The sequence below is a fragment of the Galleria mellonella genome, unplaced genomic scaffold, assembly GCF_026898425.1.
Source record: "Galleria mellonella isolate WM207_F2 unplaced genomic scaffold, CSIRO_AGI_GalMel_v1 utg150, whole genome shotgun sequence".
NCBI classification, from domain to species: domain Eukaryota; kingdom Metazoa; phylum Arthropoda; class Insecta; order Lepidoptera; family Pyralidae; genus Galleria; species Galleria mellonella.
The window spans coordinates 1,233,950-1,253,906 of NW_026442002.1; the positions used below are offsets into that span (position 1 = coordinate 1,233,950).

General features: G+C 35.5%; 3 protein-coding genes across 6 annotated transcripts in view; 1 reads left to right on the forward strand and 2 right to left on the reverse strand.

Moving 5' to 3' along the window:
• Positions 1 to 1,630, reverse strand: part of LOC113513772 (signal transducer and activator of transcription 5B) — a 50,165-nt gene extending 48,535 nt beyond the window's left edge. For both annotated transcript variants that reach the window (XM_052892083.1, XM_052892086.1), the window contains exon 1: positions 1,457 to 1,630. The gene's annotated coding sequence lies outside the window, so the exon portion shown is untranslated. The remainder of the gene's footprint in view (positions 1 to 1,456) is intronic.
• Positions 1,631 to 3,533: 1,903 nt separating this feature from the next.
• Positions 3,534 to 14,129, reverse strand: LOC113514167 (zinc finger protein 235-like). 3 transcript variants are annotated; one of them, XM_052892092.1, is made up of 7 exons: positions 13,705 to 13,887; positions 12,352 to 12,416; positions 11,427 to 11,588; positions 9,440 to 9,687; positions 6,494 to 6,683; positions 5,795 to 5,908; positions 3,534 to 5,134 (listed from the first exon to the last, which is right to left on the reverse strand). In XM_052892092.1, exons 2-7 carry the CDS (start codon positions 12,400 to 12,402, stop codon positions 4,640 to 4,642), a joined length of 1,260 nt encoding a protein of 419 aa, XP_052748052.1. In that variant the 5' UTR covers positions 12,403 to 12,416; positions 13,705 to 13,887; the 3' UTR covers positions 3,534 to 4,639. The 3 variants fall into 3 exon arrangements, with proteins under 3 accessions (XP_052748052.1, XP_052748050.1, XP_052748051.1); XM_052892090.1 differs by lacking the exon at positions 13,705 to 13,887 and adding an exon at positions 13,525 to 13,592; XM_052892091.1 differs by lacking the exon at positions 13,705 to 13,887 and adding an exon at positions 13,989 to 14,129 and having other exon boundaries at positions 3,535 to 5,134.
• Positions 14,130 to 14,528: 399 nt separating this feature from the next.
• LOC113514168 (dynein axonemal light chain 1-like) lies at positions 14,529 to 17,808 on the forward strand. Its single transcript, XM_026898163.3, has 5 exons — positions 14,529 to 15,150; positions 15,573 to 15,684; positions 16,007 to 16,153; positions 16,463 to 16,633; positions 17,245 to 17,808. The coding sequence occupies exons 1-5, from the start codon at positions 14,999 to 15,001 to the stop codon at positions 17,296 to 17,298; spliced, it is 636 nt and encodes a 211-aa protein (XP_026753964.1). The 5' UTR covers positions 14,529 to 14,998; the 3' UTR covers positions 17,299 to 17,808.
• The last annotated feature ends 2,149 nt before the right edge of the window (positions 17,809 to 19,957 follow it).

A 19,957-nucleotide genomic window follows, 5' to 3' on the forward strand; every position in this document is an offset into this window, starting at 1 on the left:
TACAGTATTTTACATACCAGTAAAATACAAAATTTAGATTTAACTTTGGTAGACGGACATAAAAGGGCATAAAAAAGATCCATATTAAAATTCTAATTAGTAGATTCATTAGAACATATCAATCATATTGAAAAATTTGTTTCGATAAAAATGCGTTTAAACTGTTTGAGTTTACTTGTTAGTGATACTAATATACTTCTGCTAACAGTTTCGATTTTTGAAACTCGGCTTTGGAACATATTTTTGTCTAAATGTTAAAATATCTATTTTAGAAATATTTATCGAGAAATAAACGAATATTATTGCCTGTACTGATGGTGTCGGATTTTTCGATACAGTAAAAAAGAAACTATTTCGAATTAAGAATATCGATTACTTTTTTTCTGGTCACGCAGACAATGCCGCGAGTAAAGCGCTACATTACGTCATCATCAAGTCACAAACTATCAAAAATTATACTTCGGGCTTTTTTTAAAGAGTTAAAGTGTAAAAAAAATAATGTTATAATGTTAATGTTTCCAATATAAATTATGTACAATAAAGCTTTTACAATACAATATAATGTAAGGCTGGATACTGCAACAAATGAGTATGTGGTCGGCCCCCGAACTGGCGACCTCTGCCGTCTACCGGTCCCCAATTCGAGGGACGACCGGTCACCGGCCGGGATGAAAGCTGGTCAGATAACCGATCGTGGCGAAATTTGAAAAAAATAACCACAATGGTTTCCAGAAACAACCGCATAGAGGTCTACCTGATAGGGTATGTTGCTAGCCATGGAGCATCCTTTTTCCCCAGTACTATCAATACATTATATTGTGCAAAGTTTAAAACCGTTACAATAAAAAAACCAAGTACATAGGTACAATATAAAAAAGTTGAAAGGGCATGGCAACAACTACTAAACCTAGAGGTCAAAAGGTTAAAATAGCTAGTTCGGAATATTAAGAGTAGATAAGTATTTCGCAAAAAATAAATAGATGCAATCAATAGCCAAATAATAGTTGTTGATAAAGAGTCTGTTGTATTTAACACGTAAGATGTAATAGAAATACACATTACCTACGGAAAGATAATAAAATGAAAATCTTAAAATATAATAGTCGTGTACTAAATTCTGATGAATGATGTCTGTTCAAAACATTCTATCGAGACGTAGAATTATATTGAAAAACCTTGAGTTAGTCTTACGTCCTTTAATATAATAAGATATACAGTAATAATATATCCAATAAAACTACCCACATATAATAATATATTGTAGATAAATGTATACAAATATTAGACTTTAAACTCAATCAAAGGTTTTATTATTAATTTATTATTAAGTTGAAATCGATTAGATATCGATACAAAAATAATAGTAACTACATAAGCGCATCCCTAAGCACAAACACATGTACAGAATTTTAATTTTAGCCGAATCAACAAACAATGACCTTTAACTAAAACTTACCTTCTGTAGTTGAACAAATGGTGTCTTCCAGCTGTATTTCAAATAACTTCACATCATAAAATGCACTTGTTACACTAATTAAAGCCTGAATAATATTTGTCCAAAATAATTCCATAAAATATAAGGAACAACCGGTGTATGACGCAGTAAGATACAGCACAAAATTATCAGACTGATGACAAAAGATTGACTGACAGTTTGATGGTATCATATGTCGGAATGTTAGTCGGAATGAACTGACATAAATTAAAATTGTCAATGTCACAAAAATTGATATTCTTAATCTATGGCACTACGATTATTTAGATAGATAGATAGATAAACACTTTATTTGAGCCATTTTGTTCGCGACATTATTTGTATATATCGTAATTTATAGTTGTTAAGTCCTAGTTAATCGTTTTGTATTCTGTTATTTTATATAGATTTACATAGATTTAAGATAGTGTAAGTTAAATAAAGTATTCCTTTGTGTGTTGTCCTTATTACCTACGAATAGAAATAGAAATTGTAACAATAAATAGAATTAAGAAATTGTAAATTGCAATAAATAAACGCTATAGAGTACCGATCTGAAGAGACACGCGTCTCGTTCTTTCTCGCCCCGTCCCGCTCGCGCAGATTCGCTAACGCGAGTTGGAAATGTTATCGTGCGAGCGGGCGGGTATAAAGATAGGCCGCCTCTCGTCGAGCGGCATTCGCTTCCGAGCAGCGACGCACTACACTCTCGAGAAGAAATAGGACAAGAAGAAAAATACTCTCTTCAGACGGTACCGGAGGCTTCAGAAGAGTAATCCCTGTGTTTCACTCCAGCCTGAACCAACGCCCCTACAGTCCACGCTCACCGAACGGCAGTCCACACCGTTCACATTTAACACACGTAAATTAATGAATAAAATGATACAATTTAATTATTTACATTTTTTCATTTTTTATTTACACAGTTATGCATATGACTTAGAAGTATTATTATTATATAAGCTAACTAAACTTTTAAATCTTAAATAACTAATGAAATCATATCATTTGGTATGCCTCCATAATTATAATATTAATTTAATTTCTTGTAATAATTGCTATGTACGGCTTATATAGATTATTGATTGTACAAATTGTTATAATATTGTTTGTTATATTTTTTTTTCACTACGCTAAATGGAACGCTTTTTTGGCGATAAATAAAAAATAAAAAGTAAATTAAATCGTTATAAAATTGATACGTACGGATGTACCGCTTGGTCTTTGGTCGAGAAAGCTCTTCTAGAATATATTGATTGTCCCAATACTCTTCTAGCATTTCTTTTGTTGGTATTTTACTGTGATTCCTGCCATTATCATGATTAAAAAAAAAAAAAAAACTAATGAAAACTACAAACCTCGACTCTAACGCCATCTAGGACCTTCACCAAAGGATTGTATAAAAGTTGTTTGCTTGGCCACCTCTGTCCTATTCGTGTTTATACCGTAATGCATTTTGTATAAGACTTTTGAAGACCAATAAAAGCTTTTTTCTCTTTTAGGTCTTATATTGTTGTCTCCTTTTTTTTTCATCTCTTTCTTTGATCAATTAAGTCTCTCTACTGCTTTAAATGCTAGTTTTTACTTATTCTTTGGGTATTTTGTTCCCTTTTCCAACCGACTATATTTATTGTTATTTTTTAATGGTAAAAATGAAATGGTAACCCCGCCTGCGCTATTGATATACGCTAGTGGGGCACCAGTGAGGGATAATAGGTGAGGATGAAAACAGATCAGTTAGCCCATCGTGGCGAATTTCACAAAAAATTATCACGATGGTTTCCAGGTGGAACTGCGTAGAGGTCGACCAGATACGGTGCATTGTTAGCAAAGGAGTAGTTAACCCCCATTACTAACAATCCCCTTATCCCATATTTATTATGTTTGTACCTTATAACTCAATCAGTTTTAAACCGATTTGGATTTTTTTTTATCTCAAAGAATAAGGAACGGCGGTTACCACTTATCATCAGGTGGACCGTCAGCATGTTTGCCATTCTAAGTTGTATATAAAAAAAATTGAAACGGGATGGGCATAAAGAGAAAAATAGATACTTATTGCAAATATCTTTTTTTTATTTAAATAGTAAAATGGCTAAAATCATTGTCAAATCATTTCCGAGTGGTTTTGTTTACAAAGATATATTTATTATATTTTCTCTACATTTCATTAAAACATTAAAACTTTTGAATAAATAATTTATAAAAACAATATTAAAAAAAAAACAAAGCTAAAAGAGGTCAGTTACTGATAGCATTTCTTTTAATACAGCATCAAAACATTTCAGTAATTGTTTTGTAATCAATTATTATGTATTTTGCGATTCGTCCAACAAATTGCACAATAATTGCTGTTAACTTTTTATACCACGAAGGGCCAAACAACAAGCATACGGCCAGTCTGATGGTAGACAAATTCAAAATAAAAATTTTATATGAATAACCTATAAATATTTTCAAGGTTCATTTGTGTATCTTTATTCCACTTTAACTTCTAAACGCCTGAACAGATTTGTTTGTATGCTGTGTGTGGATAACATACAGCAATATACATATATATTGTACCAACACTATCTATATATTGTTTTTTTTTATACGACTTAGAATGGCAAACAAGCTGACGGCCCACCTGATGGAAAGTGTTAACCGTCGCCTATAAACATGAGCAGTACCATGGACATAACAGAGTATACTGTTTCGCCCATGATCCCCCCCATGCGTTGCCATTCCTGAGGACTCAGATGTTAATCCTCTGCACCCTGTAAATTCACTGCCATATCCCACCCTTCAAACCGAAACACAGCCATGCAAACACAACTGCTTCAAGGTAGAAACTAGTATAATTAATTTAATAATGGATATAATATATAGGGTTTATCCAATATATAATAATGAAATGAGGCACCCGGTCGTAATGAACATAGATATCCGACTGATATGGGAGATCTCGAAATGGATGATGACCCAGCGGAATATCTAATATATATATATATTGGAGTGATACAGATAGTACCCGATAGTACAATAGTATAGTTAAAATCCTTCAATAATCTCGTGAGACTATATTTTTTTTAATAGTTCATTTCTTGGCAAGGAAGTCGTATTTTTAATTCCTTCTATTACAATTGCTATAACCACTTTGATACAACACAAAGTCAATTTGCCTCAATTGTTAACCATCTTCACATTCCACGTGCCATCGCTCGCTTCTTCCAGGAAATCATTCTGCACCCCCTGGACGGCCACTACGTACTGCTCTCCTTGCATATCCTCGATTTGGATCTCCACCGGATCCACTTCCATTTCCACCTCCTTCTGTATCATGCCCACCAGCTCTGCGTACTTATGCTTCTGTTCCTCGGTCATGTTCGAGGGGTTATGGTTTTTGAGATGGTACTTCAGGTGACTGCTTTGCTTGAATTTTTTCTGACAGATGCCGCATTGGAACGGCGACACGTTTGTGTGTGTCCGCATGTGCTGTTTGAGGTGTACGGACTGACAGAATGCTTTGTTACAGATGACACAGCGGTACGGTTTCACTTTGGTGTGTATGCGAAGATGCTGGTCGAGGCCGGACTTCTGGGTGAACGCTTTGGGGCAGAAGGTGCAGGGGAATGGACGGTCTCCAGTGTGCATCCGCATATGTTGTTGGACTCCGCTCTGGAATATAAACATTGAATCATTATTTCAACCATTACCTGTCCACTGTTGGACATAAGGGGAGTTTTGCCAGTAGTTGCCACGCTTGGCAGGCGGGTTGGCAATCACAGTTAGAATTTTAGAAAGAAGATCTTGGCAATTTAAAGATGTATCTTATCAGAAATCTACACTAATATTATATTATAAAGAGGATAGATTTGTATTTTTGTGTGTATGTATGTTTGTAATGAATAAAATCAAAAACTACTTTGCCGATTTCAAAAATTCTCTCATCATTAGAAAGCTACATTCACCCTGAGTAACATAGGATATATTTATTGCTAGAAAAGATTAGGGATCCTTACTAAAACTTTAGTAACGTAACTTAAGATGTAAAAAAAATGCTATGAAATATCTTTGGTCGCGTGCGCTGCGGAAACTATTGGTGATAGAACAAAAGCATGTTTTACAATATTGAAGAAAATATCGATAACTACAAAAAACTTCCCGACACTACATGTCCAACTATTATCGTTATGTCACAATAACCACTTATTAAAATGTTGTAAAAATGTTCACCCGTGCGAAGCCGGGACGGGCCGCTAGTATTAAATATTTAACAAAACTTTAAGTTTTAGTTTATTTCCTTTCTCTCTGTAATAAAACAAGATATTTTTTTACCTGTTGTGTGAAGCGTTTGTAGCAAACTGTGCATTCGAATGGCTTCAGTTTCACGTGAACTATAGACATGTGATCCATGAGCTCCTTGTTGGTCTGGAAACCCACGCCGCATACCTGCAAACACACAAACACAATTTGGCGACCTTCATGGCGTTGTGGGGAACATGTCGGATGTCGGATTCGATATTGGTCGAGTCAATTTTTTTTTATACAACTTAGAATGAGAACATGAGCATGGACATAACAGAATGTACTGTTGCGCCCATGATACTCCCCATGCGTTGCCATTCCTGAGGACTCAGATGTTATTCCTCTATACCCTGTAAATTCACTGCCATATCCCACCCTTCAAACCGAAACACAGCCATGCAAATACAACTACTTCACGGTTGTAACACGAATAGAACAGAGGTACCCAAGCAATCGACTTTTGTACAAAGTCTCCCTCCAGTGAGGAAGAATTTTGGAGATAAACTTATATATAATACCACTTTCCATCAGGTGGGCCGTCAGCTTGTTTGCCATTCTTTGTTTTCACTATGTTTTCCAGGGGGAACCGCGTGGAGGTCGACCCGGCAGGGTATAGTGCTAGTAATAGGTCTGTTAGATCTCGTTACTAACAATCCCAGCCGCCCCCCCCCCCAGCAGAGAGTAGTTAACAGCTGATATGCTGATGACGATGATTATGTCGAAGCTTACCTCGCATGGATATGGTATCGCCTCGTCGCAAAGGAGAAGCGGCTTCTCGCAGACCTGGCACCTGTGCCCCTTGCGGCGTCTGGTGTGCTCGTCCCTGAAGTGGACTGAGTACTCGCAGCACGAGAAGAAGATTTGGTGGCATGTGCCGTCCGCCACCAGGGTCGACGGTTGCAGACATTCGAATGGACCCCTGTACCAAATATACATTTTTTTTATACAACTTAGAATGGCAAACTAGCTGACGGCCCACCTGATGGAAAGTGGTAACCGTCGCCTATAGACATGAGCAGTACCATGAACATAACAAAGTATACTGTTTCGCCCATGATACCCCCATGCGTTGCCTTTCCTGAAGACTCAGGTGTTATTCTTCTGTACCTTGTAAATTCACGCCATATCCCACCCTTGAAACCGAAACACAGCCATGCAAACACAACTGCTTTACAGTTGAAACACGAATGGGATAGAGGTACCCAAGCAAACGACTTTTGTCATTACATTACATTTATGTTGAGTCATAAATAATCGAGTCCTCAGGAATTGCAACGCATGGAGTATATCATGGGCGAAACAGTATACTCTGTTATGTGCATAGTACTGCTCATGTCTATAGGCGACGGTTACCACTTTCCATCAGATGGGCCGTCAGCTTGTTTGCCATTCTAAGTTGTATAAAAAAAAGTAGTGTTAATGTATTATATGTGTATTTCTTATGTATTGTTATGTATAATTACGTCACATATTTTTCACCACATCTGCCCTTCATACGCTTTTTGTTTTCACCTAATGGTTAGCTGGTGGGGGGAAAGGGATTGTTTGCAATGGAGTTTAACAGCCCCATTGCTAGCAATATGCCTTATTAGGTCGACCTCCACGTGGTTCCCCCTGGAAACCATCGTGAACAATTCTCGTTGAATTCGTCACGATGGGCTAACTGACCTGCTTCACCCTCACCTATCATCCGTCACTGCTGCCCCGCCGGTGTATACCGATAGCGCGGGTGGGGCTACCATTCCATTATCATCCATCAAAAAAAAACTTACCAAGCTGGTAGAGAATGCCATATGGCATTAAGCTCGCCACTTGTACAAAGTTTTATTGTTGCAATCACTACGTAGTATAAAACAAAGTCGCTGTCGCTGTCTGTCCGTCCTTATGTACGCTTAAATCTTTAAAACTACGCAACGGATTCTTAAGCGTTTTTTTTTAATAGATAGAGTGATTCAAGAGGAAGGTTTATATGTATAATACATGCATAATATTGTAGAGAAACACTGATAAATTTAGAAATTTCTAATGTGATGTCGTAATGTAAAAGGGGGCCGGCGACGCTATTTAGTATCAACATTGTACCCGTGCAAAGCCGGGGCGGGTCGCTAGTAAAGAATAAAATAAATAAATAAATTTATGAACGTAAAAGAAATCGTCAAGTCGGTGTCAGCTTACAGATGCATTGTATGTAGGATCGTTCACACGGTTTAGGAACATTTAAGTGTCGAATAAAGAATTAAAGATAAATGAAAATTCGACGACCCGATTCCACGAATCGACCATATTACCGCAGTAGGTACATGTTGTTTACGTATATTTATTTATTTACTTAGACTAGCGTCTCGCCCCGGCTTCGCACGGGTGCACATTACATCACATTAGAAATATCTAAAATTATCAGTGTTCCTCTACAATATTATGTATGTATTATACATATAAACCTTCCTCTTGAATCACTCTATTTATTAGAAATAACCGCATCAAAATCCATTGCGTAGTTCTAAAGATTTAATCATACATAGGGACGGACAGACAGCGACAGCGACTTTATACTATGCAGTGATATAGAGATAAAATTTTATCTATGTAGTAAGTAAAGTTTAATTTCAAAGATAAATTAATTATATTTTGATTTTAATTATTTTTTTCTTTATTAACCACTTTACAAAAAAGAAATGTTTGGTACAAAAGGCGGATTTAAAGCTTTATTATATGGAAGCATTCTCTCCCAGTCGACCTTTGGTAGAGCAGAAATGTACCTAATTATGCGGTGAAAAATATTGAAAATTGTTGTGTGTTCAATTTCTTCATAAGAGAATCGTAGATATTTTTTAAAGTAAATTTGTTAGACACTTGTATTTGTATGTATGTTTAATAATTTAATATAAATTTTGGATTATTTTAAACATTATAATATTATTTATTTATTTAACTCTTTATTGCAGCATAAATAAAAATATACAATGACAAGTGAATAATTCAAGTGAAATACAGTAACATAAATACAGATTGAAATATACACATAAAGGTACAGAAGGCGGTGTTATCGCTAGAGCGATCTCTTACAGACAAGCTTTGGTTAAAGGAGAACAGATAGAAAAGTAAACCCAGTAAAGTCACGCCACATCCCACCCTTCAAACCGAAACACAGCCATGCAAACACAACTGCTTCACGGTGGAAACACGAATGGGACAGAGGTACCCAAACAATCGACTTTTGTACAAAGTCTCCCTCTGTTAGTAATGTGCACCGCCAGTCCCATTGCTAGCAATATACCTTATTGGGTCGATCTCCACGCGGTTCCCCCCGGAAACCGTCGCAGTTAATTCTAGTGGAGTTCGTCACGATGGACTAACTGACCTGCCTTTTCATTATCACCTATTATCATTCACTGGTGCCCCGCCAGCGTATACCGTTAGCGCAGGCGGGGCTACCATTCCATTATCACTCATCAAAAAAACCATAGGGATTTACAAGGTACAGAGGAATAACACCTGAGTCCTCAGGAATGATAACGCTTGGGGGATATCATGGGCGAAACAGTATACTCTGTTATGTCCACGGTACTGCTCATGTCTATAGGCGACGGTTACCACTTTCCATCAGGTGGGTCGTCAACTTGTTTGCCATTCTAAGTCGTATAAAAAAAAAGAAACGATAAATTTCTAACTTACGTAATGGGCTGCGGGGGCTCTTTTTCCTTCTTTGTAGTAACAGGTTTTGGCACCTTCATCACTTTGACATCCTTCTTCTTGGTTGCCTTCAGATTTGGAAGATCTTCTGCCTTGATGATGATGTAGCTGACATCCTCGGAGGCTAAGCTCATGAGGTTGCCTGGTTCCATGGTTGAGAGTAATTCTTCCGTTTCCTTTTTGATCTGTATATTTGGGTCGAAGCGATCAGGAGATGCATTGCGTTTTGGCTAGAACAAAAATCATTGTTATCACCATGCCAACCATTTATCAGCCACAAGACATAACCCTCTCCCATAAAGGAGAATTCTGCCAGTAATTGCCACGCTTGGCAGGCGGGTTGGCAACCACAGTTAGGATTTGGTTCTAAGAGGGACGCTGTTGCCTATTTCTTAACCATTTCCCTTAGTTATCCTTACAACAGCCACAGGAAAGGAAGGGGCTGCATACTCTATGCCTAGACTACAAGGAGGGAACAAAGAACAATCCAAGGTGAAAATCTTGGAAAAGCCAGGAGATTATAAATCATATGCATGGGTACCTCTGTACCACTGGGGGGAAGGGATTGTTAGTAATAGGGTCTAACAACCCCCTTTCTAGCAATATACCCTATCAGGTCGACCTCCACGCGGTTCCCCCTGGAAACAATCGTGGTAAATTCTTGTGGACTTGTCACGATGGGCTAACTGACCAGCTTTCATCCTCACCTATCATCTCTCACTGGTGCCCCGCCAGTGTATAGAGATAGCGCAGACGGGGTCACGATTTCATTTTCACCCATTAAAAAAAACCTCTGTCCCACTCGTCTCTGTTAAAAAGTAGCTATGCTTATATAGCTGTTTCGGTTTGAAGAGCGAAATATGGTTATTATATTGAATGGTATAGGAGCACAACACTTCAAATTTGAGGGAAAAGGCATTGTTAGTAATGGAGACTGAGAATCCCATTGCTAGCAATATACCCAACCAGGTCCACCTCCTCGCGGTTCTCCCTGGAAACTATCATGGTTAATTCCTGATGAATTCATCATGATGGGCTAACTGGCCTGTTTTCATTCTCACCTATCAGCCTTCACTGGTGCTCCGCCAGCGTATCCCGTTAGTGCAGGTGGGATCACCATAACATTTTCACCCATCAAAGAAAACCACTTCAAATTCAAATCATCTTTACTCAAATAGTCTTGTTTACAAGCACTTTTAAACCGCCATTTTTAAAATCTACTGCAGGGTTCGGAAAGTTATCTGTTGAGAAGAGCCCGCAAGAAACTCAATAGTTATTATTTTAAATTTCTGTTAACATTATGAGTATTTATTTAAACGTACTATGTCTAAAATTACATTGTCGTCAAAAGCCCGCGCATGGTCGACTAACACCATGCACGCTTGTCATTCAAGTAATCGTTTAGTGTGTAATAGGCTTTATTCAATAAGTGTTTTTAAATAACAGTTTCAAATTTATTAAAAGGTAGATCCAAAATATCCTTCGGTATCTTATTGTAACATTTAATGCCCGTTCCCATAAAAGACCTATTAACTTTTTCTAAACGATACTTCGGAACAGCAAAATTTGTATTTACATCTAGTGTTAAGATTACTGAGGTCGCTGTTTTAGTTCTTAAGTGTGGCAATACATAAATTACACCATGGACGTCACTGGGTATTCAGTATTGCTTGTCATGCTTTTCGTATCAATTGTCTCCAGCCTTCAAACACTTTTTTTATACAACTTAGAATGGCAAACAAGCTGACGGCCCACCTGATGGAAAGTGGTAACCGTCGCCTATAGACATGAGCAGTACCATGCACATAACAGAGTATACTGTTTCGCCCATGATAACCCCCATGCGTTGCTATTCCTGAGGACTCAGGTGTTATTCCTCTGTACCCTGTAAATTCACGCCATATCCCACCCTTCAAACCGAAACACACAACAACACAACGAATCGACTATTGTACAAAGTAATACTTACAGATGATGGAGGAGTCCTCATCCAGACCTTGCTGTCTCCAGTTGCGAACGACTCAAAATGCTCCATGCGGGCATGGTTCCGCAGCGCCATCTCGCTCACGAATCCCTTACTACACAGCCGACAATGTACAATAACTTCATCATCATCTTCTACTACCTCTTTCTGTAAAAGAAATTATTAGTTGAATATTCGTAGGTCTATGGGAAACTGGAGTGTGATATATCAAATGTCATTTGTAATCGCCATCGACAGGGAGTTCATCCTCATGTCCTACAGCCTCAATGGTCGCGTACTGCGCGGTTACAGAGATGTTTCCTCCCACGAACACTCAGGTTGTAGAATGAGCTCCCTGCCGAGGTTTTCCCAAGAGACTACAGCATGGATTCTTCAAAAGGGGGGTAAAGAAGTTTCTTCAGGGTCGGCAACGCGCACGTAATACCTTTGGTGTTGCAGGCGTTCATAGGCTGCGGTAACCACTTACCGTCAGGTGGGCTGTATGCTTGTTTGCCACCTCAGTGGTATAAAAAGAAAAAAAATCAACCAAGATCATTGCACAATTTTAAACATTTTTCAATCATTATTTTTTTAAGACTATTGAAGAAACCTACTAACTAGTAGCCGTCGCCTATAAACATGAGCAGTACCATGGACATAACAGACTGTTTCGCCCATGATAACCCCCATGCGTTGCCATTCCTGAGGACTCAGGTGTTATTCCTCTGTACCCAGTAAATTCACGCCATTTCACCTTTCTAACCGAAACACAGCCATGCAAACACAGCTGCTTTACGGTTAAAACACGAATGGGACAGAGGTACCCAAGCAATCGACTTTTGTACAAAGTCTCCCTCTGGTACTTTGTACAAAAGTCGATAAAATGCCTACGTGATTTTTATTGTTACTACATAATATAAGAAATGCTTACCTTTATTTTAATATTTGGTACCACATTTACATAACGAAATGGTTGAGACATTTCTGAAGCCGAATCTGGAATATAAAGGACAGTAGTTACTATATTGTTAATATATTGATATATAAAAATGTTATTTACTGACCTAAATTGGATTAAATTAACCATGATAGTTTCCAGCGGGAACCGTGAGGAGGTCAACCTCGTTGGGTATATTGCTAGCAATGGGATTCTTAGTCTACTAACAATCCCTTTCCCCTCCCCTCCTATTGCTAGTAATACACCCTATTAGATCAACCTCATTGCCGTTTCCCCTAGAAACCATTATGGTCAATTCTAAGCAAATTCATCATGATGGGTTAACTGACCTGTCTTTTCATTCCCACCTATTACTCATCGCCTTACAGGTGCTCCACCAGTGTATACCGATAATGCAGATAGGGATACCATTTCATTACATTCATTAAAAAAAAATTGTATGCAATCAGGATAAACTTTGCTCAAAACACTGGTTACGTTAAAAGATGTTTTTCTAAAAGACGGAAATTTAAAATTTTATCCAGTCTGCTAAGGTGTGGACAGTGACTCTTGTCGACTATGCCTTTTTGTTTTTGTATGGGTGATTAGGATGTATTAATTAACCAGGGCACAAGTATTCTATATCTTTTTCATCTCAAATTTTGTGTATATTAAATTTCAAAGCAGTTAAGTCAGTAAAGTACTAAGTAGTGAAAAAAAACTCATTTTAACATTTTTAATATTAATAAAAGTCAATATTATATTATATATTTGAAATATGTGTGTAAAAATGTTTAGATATATATACAAAATGTTTGCTATACAATCACACATAAAAAGTTAAATGATTTTGCATAAATCACCAAACTATTTTAAATTATAGGATACCTAATTAAGAAAGGCAAAAACATGGTGTAGATGTAAAATTTTTATGTAATATTTACGTAAAAACACTTGAATGTTTCATATTCAAAATTATTTTCAGTGAAATTTGGTAAACAGATTAATAATTAAGACTGATACACAGGATCCTTTTTATTCTAATTGTCCTGGATTAGTCATGAATTAGTGCTTGTTATGCATTACATTCATAACATTTACTAATAGGACGAAATCTTATACATCATATTTTGAAACAAATATAAAAATAACATGAAAGATAGGTACCGATTGGAGCAAATATTACATCAAAGGTCATTTTGCGGATATTTATACAATTTTCTAAAGAATAAAAATAACTAGGTAATAAAATTAAAGAAAAAATTCAAACAAATTCAAAAAGCGGGAACAATAATTGTCAAAAATAACTTTTTATAATAACTTTTTAAGATTTGGAATCAAACATACCACGAAAAAAATGTACACTGCTATTGATTTCTGGGTCCTTAGGGGTTATGTAGGGCTTGCAGATTTCAGATATTTAACAATATTAATAAATATAGAACTTAGGGACACTTCTATTAATATAAAGCGCAAAGGTAAGCAAAAATACAAAACTCGTATACAATAATACATAAGACAGGAAAATGTTTTTTTTTTTTTAATTAAAAAAAAAGAAATCGAAAAGAAAAAATTAAAAAAATATTGAGATTTCAAAAATATGTCAAAATGGCAATGACACTCGTACTTACCGGTATTATTTTTACAAAAGAGTAGCTTTTTACTTTTAAGGACTTAAAATATACACGAAATTTTGAGAAAATTCGCAAAGAAAGACAAATATGGAAAGCAAGTCAATGATAGGACGCCATTTCGTGAATGAAGCGTCTTTGGTTACGCTGCGACATCTACTTTTTATGAACCTATTACACTATCATTTATATTGATACATATATTTATAAATCGTGTATGAATACTACACATTGTTTAGATGTCTATATGATTTCTTCCAATTCTATGTGATCATTAAGTGTGTTTTAATTCATTAAAGAAATACAAGTTTGTTGTTATTAAATAAATGACTATAATATTTACAATTCTACTTGCATTCTTTTTGCAACTTATAAAAATTAATAATATTTAATTGCGTTACTAAAGCATGATTGAGAAGATTTGATAATTTTGATTGATTTATATAGAAATGAATATAATGTAAAATATATAAAAATAATATAAAAAGGAAGCACGACAAACATTGAATGATAGGTAATTTCTTACAATGGCAGATACTCCGTAAATTATTCATGAATGATTGTTAATTTTCAAGAAATGGTTAACATAATATATGGAACGGTTTGATGATAAATTAGGACTAGGCCTGAGTTACATGTATTTTTCTCCTAAAATCTTTACTTTTTTTCCAATAAACAGTTCCATTAGCAAATTAGTAAACAAATAGCATAAATTCATAGTGTATATTTAGTTCTAAAATAGCTCGATAGAGGCAGCACTACCGGTCACATACTAACCCTTTTTAATAATCTAAAATGTATCATAAAATTTGTAATTTGTTCATAAAATTTTCGTAATTATTATATTTGCTGATTTAAGCAATTATAACGCGACCACAGATTAAGAATAATGTCTAAAATATAGACGTTACTAGATTTTGTTACTTAAGTGTTACTTAAGTAACAAAAGTTGTTTTATCAATAATTTCTATAACTCAATCAACCAAGCTTATCTATCCTTAACCATAATAATGGCCAAAGCAACAACAATTAAAGAAGCAATAAAAAAATGGGAAGATAAAACTGGTCAACAAGCTGCAACGGCTACAGAAGTGAGTTTAATATTCCAATGGCCTCCGATTGAGAAAATGGATAATACATTAGCTTGTCTCGTTAATTGCGAGTAAGTAAGAGTCCTAAGAATATATATTATCAACCTATGTACTTGTCATTGTTGTTTTATATACAATGATGGTATTTATATTCGTTAAGCATACGGCCCGCCTAATAGTTTACCGCTGTAGCATGTAATGAACACGTACAACTCCAATTTCTCAATCTTTACTAGCAATTACAAACTAAATAGAGTTGCCAGAGGTAAAGAGATTGTTAGTAATATGGTCTAATAGCCCTGTTGCCACCAATTTATCCTATCAGGTGAACCTCCACACGGTTTCTCCTGGAAACCATCGTGGTTAATTTTTATAGAATTCTTCACAAAGTAACTGACATCTCTCACTGATGCCTTGCCAACAAATATTGATAATGCAGGCGAACACCATTCCTAGTCCCTTAAAAATAATGATATTAAAATTTTAATTTCAGAAAATTAAGTCTCTCTACGAATACCATTGAGAAAGTATCAGGACTTAATACTTTAAAAAAACTGAGAATATTGTCTCTGGGCCGTAACTATTTAAAGTCTTTTGCTGGGATGGTAAGTCTATTAGATTATTGTTATTACTCAAAATAATTTGCCGTGTGGTCCCGGCATAGAATAGGCCATGCCTTCGCAACTCTTAAGCTGCGGGTTGGTAACCGCAGCTAGGCTTTGATGATGTTTTAAGAGGGACGCTGCTGCTCATCCCTGCTGCTCGATCTTAAGTTCCCTTAGTCGCCTCTTACGATGGCCACGGGAAAGGAAGGAGTAGCCCATTTTATGCCGGGATCATAAGGCGACTTTTAGTATGGCGGCGATTGGTATGGTTCTCTATCACTTATTGTTATTAAAAATGCAACTAATATCTAATTTTACCCAGGAATGTTTAGGGGATACTCTTGAAGAGTTATGGATTTCGTACAATCTAATTGAAAAGCTAAAAGGCATCAATGTGCTGAGAAATCTTAAAGTATTGTACATGAGCAACAACCTGGTGAAGGAATGGAGTGAGTTTAACAAACTGCAGGTAGGTTGAGATCAGGTTTATTAATTGATGATAATGGTACATTACTTACTTATTGGTACATTAATTACAATAGTAAACTTATTATAAATATAAATAATTAAAAGAAATAATCACTTTATATACTATATATACACTTTCTTCCTTCCTTGGCTCCGAAAAAGGCACATATTTCAATGTCGTACACACGCGGCATTCATTTCGGATCTAATATCGCCCGATCGCATCATTTTCTGAGGCTGATACCTACCGATTAATTAAGTAAAATAAATTGTTTCTAAAATAATCCAAATATGTACGTTTAATAAAAAGGAATTGCCACACCTGGAAGATTTGCTGTTCGTCGGAAACCCGCTGTACGATGGTTGTGAGTTAGATGCGTGGCGGGCAGAAGCTGCTAGAAGGCTGCCCGGTTTGAAGAAACTGGATGGGGAGACGGTTATAAGGGAGGATGAACCACCATTGACCGTTGCTGATATGCAGGTTAGTTTCCATTAAGATTTGCCTGCGTTATTTGAAGAATAATTTACGGTGAACATTCTTTATTAAAATAAAAATTTATGTCTCGACTACCTTAAGATTTAAGACAAGACAATTTTCGACATAAAATGTATAAAATGCATCGCTGTGTGTTACGCAAATGTACATCGTGTAATAATTGAATTGTTTCTCTTATAAAAAAAGCCGACTTGAATTGTGTCAAAACCAGTCACTTGGAATTGGAAACTAAAATACTGAACTGATAAAAATTTTATTTTAATGACAAAATTTCTATTGAATTTATCTATAAGTGTATCGTTTCAAATAAAAAAATAATTTTCAAATCTGTTTACAACTGACGAACTTATGAAGTAACAAACATAAAAAAATACAATCGAATTAAAAACCTTCTTCTTTTTAAAGTCGATTAATAAGAAAATTAAAATCCAACCAAAAAAACTTTTTAATTAATTGAAATACCGACGTAAACAAGTTTTTTCGTTTCCTGTTTGTTGGTGGCATAATGGGCAACATTAGCCCTTTGCCATTAAAAAAAAAGTGTGTCATAATACCTAAGCATAGTATCATAATAACATAACAATTGATTGTTTCAGCCTGATAGTGGGGATGCAGTAGAAACCCTTGTCAGTGCAGAGGCGAACGATTGAAGCAAATATTATGGGAAGAATCAATATATAATATTTATGATCACTATATTGACATCAAATAGAATTTACTCATAAATTTATTATACTCACCTCAGATAAATTCATTATCATGATCAGCTGCTTGTTTGCTTTTGAACATAGGTCTTTCCCATAGAAGGAACGATCCTGAGTCAAGCCAGATAAATTGATGTAAATTAATAGAAATGACTTTCAATACAGAAAAGAATTGCGAGATTTCATATTTACTATCAATCTTAATTATTTTAACATTTATAGTTACAATTAGTTAACATACGATTGTGCTGCCTCTAATGAGCGGTTTAGGAACTAAAACTTAATTAAATTTGCAACCGTATTAGTTGTATAGTAATGCTATAGAGTTATTTAGTAATTGTTTGTGAACTACTTCGTTATATTAATATACTTTTGTGTTTGTCTGTGCAGAATTGTATTCGCCTTAAATAAAGTAAGTCTATGATTAAAAAAAAAGAATAAATATCTAAGTAATAATTCCTTAATTCTAAATTTAATTTATCTACGAGCGCCATGCCCTCAAACTTATTTTCAGGTAACTTTTTTCTAGCTGTAGATATGGTATAGCTTCAGCTTTTTCTTCTTTTCTCTTAATTATACATATCAATCAATGTACTAAAATAAAAACCGCGGGATAACAACGTCAATAAAAAAAAATGCGAGGACGTCGAAATAGCGGGATGCGTGAAATTAAAGTAGTCGATACTGCATGCGGAAATCACAAGACGCTTGGTCGAGGTTCTCTCAGACAAAAGCTTGCTATTAGAAAACAATTTGTCGGAATTTTTAAAATAATTTTGTCGACTTCTGTGACAGCATAATCCATGACAATTGATACACTATTAGCTTACAAAGAGCCGTTAGAATTTATTAACATTTAAATTTCTTACCAGCCACTAGCTACATTTAAATTCATCATCATATATGCCGTTAACTGTCCACTGTTGGACATAAGTCTCATCCTATTGGATGGAGGGTTTTGCCAGTAGTTGCCAAGCTTGGTAGGTGAGTTGGCAAACGAAGTTAGTCCTTGGTGAGTCTTAAGCGACGCTGCTGCCTATCTCTCGACCATTAAGTCCCCTTAATCACCTCTTACAACACTAACGGTGAAAGAAGGGGGCGGCCCATACTATGCCGGGATTATACGGCCAATTGTTATTTAAAAATTAAATAAAACCATACATAATTCATAGAAAATATTGTTTATTTACAATCTCTTAAATTTATAACAATTTTATTGTACAACTTCATAGAAGGCATCGATATTTTATACATCACTAATGGCTTGCACAGGCGACGGACATTTTGTACGCAGACAGAATGTGTACTAAAAATGTACGTAGACAAACATGGCCGATTATAAAATTTGGCGGGAATTATATAAAAAAAAAATCTGATTATTTTTACGTTTTGAAATGTAATTATGTTTACGCAATATTATATGATTCAACATGTTTAAATCTCATTTTTATATTCATTTCAAATAATCATAATTTATTCCTAACGGGTGGGATCTTATTGTTTTTAGTACGTTTGTTCAGTAAGGGAACAGGCTAAGGTCGGAGACCATGCTGCCTAGTCTTCAGTATGATAATTTGTCTGAAATGGTGGGATCTTAGTTTCTTATAGTCTATGGTCTAGTAAAAAATGCAACTATAATTATCGTTGACTCGCTCTCTTCCGTTCGGCGTTTGAACAAGCAAACGTGTCTTAACTATTACATTTCAGTTGTTAAGTAAATTATTATATAAAAATAATAATTAATTTAATATAGTTCAGTCAGAATATTTGTCAGTGTGTTTAAAAGTAATAAATTAATGAACGCATTAATTTTCAGTTTCATTTACCGAGCCACTGCAATGTACGTTGTGTCCACGATCAAACATTATTTGACATAGTGGACAAATTAATTTCAAATGAATATAGTTGGTTAGTTCTATACAATTCTTGCATATAATATATATTAAATTAAACTATTATCTTCAGAAATAAGTTTAGGCAAGTGGCGTTTCTGAATTGGGTTGTTAGTCTATGGTTTATCCCTTTCAGACTCAAGATTCTTTTCTTTCAGATAAAATATATTTTCGTGTTTTGGAGCCAAGCCATCTTGCCGGCACGCACGAGACTACTGCACCACCTAACCGCTAAAACGATTTCTTATTGGCCGGTTTAGAATCTCGCTATCATGTTATTTCAGCTTCGTGCGTAAAAATGAATTGCGCGCGATTTTAGAACTTTTTTAAGTTACAACTCACGCCCGTATCGTTCACGTCTGAAAGGGTTATACAAAAGAACATTTAATAAAAAAAAAAAAAAGTCCGTCGACTGCGCAGGCCTTATTGATTTCTGAACTATTAAATACTTATAGTATTGTTTTATTACACAAGTTATTGTATTATTCATACACACATATACACATTCAGTGCGAATAGCACACAGAAATGTGGAATCGAATCCTTTTAAATCGAAATAACGGAAACAGGGGGGCGCCAACTTCGTGGGTTTTCTTAGTAAGTAGTAAGTCTATGCGTTCTTAACTCCTTTTTTATTTAGCAAAACCGATTTTAACATGTCATTGCTTTTAAATAAAAATATAACAGAAGGACCGATCGTTATTCCTAAGTAT